Source organism: Nymphaea colorata, chromosome 6 (assembly GCF_008831285.2).
Source record: "Nymphaea colorata isolate Beijing-Zhang1983 chromosome 6, ASM883128v2, whole genome shotgun sequence".
Classification (NCBI taxonomy): domain Eukaryota; kingdom Viridiplantae; phylum Streptophyta; class Magnoliopsida; order Nymphaeales; family Nymphaeaceae; genus Nymphaea; species Nymphaea colorata.
The window spans coordinates 6,951,373-6,956,693 of record NC_045143.1 but is presented as its reverse complement, the minus strand read 5'-3'; the positions used below and the strand labels follow the sequence as shown (position 1 = coordinate 6,956,693).

The following is a 5,321-nucleotide window of genomic DNA, read 5'->3' as shown; positions in this document are numbered from 1 at the left end:
ATGGGAGGGTTTATCAGCATTGACTGTGGACTAACGGAGACCTCAGGCTACATTAGCCCATTGGACAACCTTACCTACGTCTCCGACAACGGGTTCATTGACAGTGGAGTGAATGGTCAGATAGATCCCACCAGAATCGGGGGCGGCTCTTACAACGTATTCTACACTGTGAGATCCTTCCCAAACTATACAAGAAACTGCTACCAGCTGCCGGCGACCGTTGGCACCAAGTATATCGTCCGGGCAGCCTTCTTTTACGGTAACTATGACAGCCTCAATGAAGTGCCGAGCTTCGACCTCTATTTTGGTGCGGACCTTTGGGACACTGTGAACTTGACCAACGATACCAAGTTCCTGACGGAGTTGGTCGTCCAAGCAGAGACATGCTTCCTGTACGTGTGCCTCGTGAGAACATGTCATGGAACACCATTCATTTCTTCTTTGAAGTTCCGGCCGCTCCCGCAAGACATGTATGCGCCTGCCAATAGCTCGCTTTCCCTTGCTTTGAAAACTTTCTTGCGGATAGACGTTGGGGCCACCACATACACTTGGTGAGCCGTTCTTTACCAGCTTATTCTTTTTTCCTTGAAAGGGTCGCTAATTCGGTAACTGACTCATGAATTCGCTAAAAAAGTTGAAGTAGTCCATGAATGTGTCCCATTTTTTTAATACATTCATAGGTTAGTAATAATGTGTTACTGTTGCCAAATATCCAATAAATGAACAATATTTGGTGATAATTATTATTGAAGTGGAACTCTTGGACGCGATCTGTATCAATTTAGTCGTGATACTATAAGAGCTGCTAGAGGAGGAGGGGATAAAAAAAGATAGCAAAAGATGAATGCTAATTTTCCGTGTGAGAACTTTCAGATTTTAATCAGGAGCTTTAAATCGTCGAATTTTCCGGCTTATGGGACTTTGCTTTAAATACTAAAAGAAACAACTTTAGGAGTCCAAATTTAGGTTCTACTCCATGCATGTCGCTCACCTTTATTTGGTTAAAATTTAGTCGTTTTCTCCAGGATCATCATGCATCTAAATGACGTGCTAAACCTACAATGCTGATTAATGCAGGTACTCGAACGACCGCTTTGATCGCATATGGACGCCAGACAACGGAGCTTTTGGGACACTGTATAGGACAAGTAAACCAGTGACGGAATCAGGGGACCCAATCTTTGGGTTGCCGTCGGTTGTGATGCAGACTGCTGTCTACTCGCGGAATGAGATCTTGGTCAACTGGACTGGGGGACTGGACGAAGGGTTATTTCTCGTCCTCGAGTTTGCCGACGTCGTGCCACAGGCCGGCGGCCGATCGAGGAAGATGAAGCTTTAGATCAATGGGGAAGACTGGGTTGATGTCATGGTCCCCTACCTCGATAGCATTGTTTTGTACTCAACAGTTCCAATAAGAGCCTCCCAACACTCATTCTCGATACGGTCGGCCAATGCTTCTGACGAGGGCGCCGTCCTCAACTCCTTCGAGAACTACAAAGCGCTTTCGTTCAACGTCTCTGTGACTGACGCCGGAGATGGTAGATGGTCTCAACACGTCCCATTGCTTTTTATTACTGCTTCTTAAAATCTAGGTTATGGGTTGCACCCATTGTTGGGTCGGGTACAGCCTCAAGAGGACTCGATCCGGCCCGTCACTTAAGTGACGGGCCGAAGAAAAAGGGAGGCACCCAATGGTGCCCTCCTATCTCTCCCACGTCTCTCTCTCTCCTAGGTTTTCTTTTTTGGGGGAAAAGAAAGGGGAAGAGAAAGGGGAGATCTTGTGTGTGGCTGCACAGCAAGAGGAGAGAAGGAGAAGAGGAAGGCAAGGAAGAAAAGGCTGCGAGCACTTGAATTGAGCAAGATTTTGATATCGAGGAGGAAGCCAGACGCATCTCCTCCCAATCAACGATTTCTCCCAATACATCGGTGGTATTTCCCTTGTTTTCTCATATAGTTTTGATGAGATATTATTATTTGAGGGTTGGCTTTGTGTAGCCCTTCGTGGGATAACTTATATCATTGATTATAGTAGATTGAGTTTGGGTCGTAGTACCCCATGGTTTTTACCTTCATTGTTTTTGAGGGGTTTTTTATGTAAAATCATCTTGTGCAGTTTGTGATTGTGATTACTTTGCTTGGATTGCTTGGTTGTTGATTCGTTGCTCATTACATGATCGGTTTGGGATATATTTTGTTGTTGAATCAATTTTAGTAGATTTGTGTCCTATCCGCTTTTATCCCAACAAAGTGGTATCAGAGCCAACATGGTGGATAACAAAATTGATTTTGGTACTAGCCGTATGATTAGCCTAAATGAGACTAATTATAGTCTATGAAAAAATAAGATGAAAGATCTCTTATATATGAAGGCTATGCACCTCCCTATTTTTTCCAAAGAAAATCCTACTTTTAAGTCTGATGAGGAATGAAAAATTTTAACACGAACAAGTTTGTGGTTTCATTCAACAATTTGTGGATGAAAATGTTTATAACCATATCCAAGATGAAAATCATGCATGCAGTTTGTAGGTAAAATTAGAAAATCTTTATGCCTCCAAGACAGGAAGTAGTAAATTATTTCTTCTAAAAATATTGATGAATTTGAGATTCAGGGAGAGCAGTTCAATGTCAGATTTTCAAAATGATTTTCAGGGGATCACCAATCAGTTATCCAGTATGGTTGTTAAATTTGAAGATGAGATTTTGGGATTATTATTGCTTGCTACTTTGCCTGATTCGTGAAGACATTTAGAGTCTCGCTTACTAATTCTGTAGTTAATGGGGTTGTTTTTTTAGAGACTGTTAAGTCAGGTATTTTCAATGAGGAGATGAGAAGAAAATCTCAGGCTTGCTCTTCTCAGACAGAGGTTCTTTTCACAGAGAACAGATGGAGAAGTAAATTCAAGAGTGACAGGGGCAGAGATAAAAGCAGAAGCAAGTCCAAACCCAGATATAAGAATTTGGAATGCCACCACTGTGGAAAGAAAGGGCACATAAAGAAGTATTGCTTCCAGCTGAAGAAGAAGAATAAAATTGGGGAGAAACAGGAGAAGAAAAATGACCAAGATGATAACGTCGCAGCTGCTGCACAACATGAAATGTTCATTGTTTGTGATGCTGACATGGTTAATGTTGCCAGAGATGATACTTGTTGGCTTGTTGATAGTGGTTCAGCTCTTCATGTTACTTCCCATAAAGAGTTTTTCTCTTCATATATTTCTAGTGATTTTGGAACTTTGAGAATGGGTAATGGTTCTTTGTCTCATGTTGTAGGCAGAGGTGATGTCATTCTGAAGAATGCGAATGGAGCTCTATTGAAGCTGACAGACGTGAGGCATGCACCTGACATGCATCTGAATCTTATCTCTGCAGGAAGGCTCGATGAAGAAGGGTATCACAACACTTTTGGTGATGGCCAGTAGAAGCTTACCAGAGGTTCCTTGATTATTGCTCGAGGCAAAAGATGCAGCAATAATCTTTATACTATGCAGACATTGATTTCCAGAGACATGGTACATGTGACACAGGATGAGAAATCTATTGAGTTGTGGCATAGGAGATTGGGACATATGAGTGACAAGGGACTGCAATTCTTGATCAAAAAGAATCTTTCTACAAGATGTAAAGAAAGATAAACTTGATAAATGCAGTCATTGTTTTGCAGGAAAGCAGACGCGGGTCTCTTTCAAGAGTCATCCACCTTTTAGAAAGTCAGAGGCACTTGAGTTGGTTCATACAAATGTATGCGGTCCTATGAAAGTAAGTTTACATGGTGGTGCACTTTCTTTTGTCACATTTATTGATGATTTCTCCAGGAAAGTTTGGGTCTATTCTTTGAAGAGGAAAGACCAAGTCCTTGGTGTTTTTAAAGACTTTCATGCATTGGTTGAAAGGCAGTCAGAAAAGAAGCTGAAGTATGTTTGCAGCGATAATGGGGGAGAGTATATTGGTCCATTTGATGAGTATTGCAGATCTCATGGCATCAGGCACCAGAAGACTCCACCTAAGACTCCTCGGTTGAATGGCGTGGCAGAAAGAATGAACATGATACTCATGGAGAGAGTTAGATGTCTTTTATCTGAAGGTAAACTATCTGATTCTTTTTTGTGTGAAGCTTTACATACTGCTACTCATGTGATTAACTTGTCTCCACATGTTTCTTTGGATGGTGATGTTCCTAACAGAGTTGGGTATGAGAAGAATATATCTTATGAGCACTTACGTGTATTTGGATGCAGGGCATTTGTGCATATACCGAAGGATGAGAGATCGAAGTTGGAATAAAAAAGCAGGCAGTGCGTGTTTCTGGGTTATGGCCATGATGAATTTAGTTACAGATTTTATGATCCAATTGAGAAGAAGCTTGTTAGAAGCAGGGATGTGGTATTTGCTGAAGATCAGAATATTGAGGATATTCAGAAAGCAGTAAAAGATTCTTCTCATAGCAGTTATTTGCCAGTTGATGTGGAGCCTATTTCTTTGTAGAATACTTCAAAAGCAGTGCCAGATGATGCTATTGGGCAGATACATGATAGAGAAGAACAAGTAGACATGCCATATATTCCTAATTTAGATGACGAAGATGACGATTATAATTTGGAGGGTTCTTCCTCAAATGTAGATCGACAGCGGAGATCCACGAGGGAGCGACGTCCCTCAAGTAGATATCCCACACATGACTATATTTTGTTGACTGACAGTAGTGAGCCTGAATGCTATGAAGAAGCTATGCATGATGTGCACAAGGAAAAGTGGATGGAAGCCATGAAGGATGAGATGCAGTCACTTTACGACAACCACACCTTCGAGCTTGTGGAGTTACCCCAATGCAAAAGGGCATTGAGAAACAAATGGGTTTTTAGAGTGAAGCATGATGAAAACTCTCTAAACCCAAGATACAAAGCTAGGTTGGTTGTGAAGGGGTTCAATCAGAGGAAAGGAGTTGACTTTGATGAGATATTCTCACCGGTGGTCAAGATGTCGTCTATCAGAATTGTTCTTAGTTTGGCAGCCAGTCTTGATTTGGAGATCGAGCAGATAGATTTAAAGATAACATTTCTTCATGGTGATCGTGATGAAGAAATTTACATGATGCAACCCGAAAGTTTTCTTGTGAAAGGTAAAGAAAACCATGTTTGCAGATTAAAGAAAAACTTGTATTGTCAGAAGCATGCACCTAGGCAGTGGTACAAGAAGTTCGAGTCATTTATGGGGGAGTATGGCTACACCAAGACTGCTTCAGATCACTGCGTCTTTGTGAAGAAATTCTCAGATGATGATTTTGTCATTTTGTTGATTTATGTTGATGACATGCTTATTGT

At 41.4% G+C, this 5,321-nt stretch overlaps 1 protein-coding gene across 1 annotated transcript; it reads left to right on the top strand.

Annotated features, from left to right (window-relative positions):
• On the top strand, positions 1–1,339 carry LOC116255964 (putative leucine-rich repeat receptor-like serine/threonine-protein kinase At2g19230). The gene is made up of 2 exons (XM_031632058.1): positions 1–551; positions 1,078–1,339. The coding sequence occupies exons 1-2, from the start codon at positions 1–3 to the stop codon at positions 1,337–1,339; spliced, it is 813 nt and encodes a 270-aa protein (XP_031487918.1).
• Positions 1,340–5,321: the final 3,982 nt, after the last annotated feature.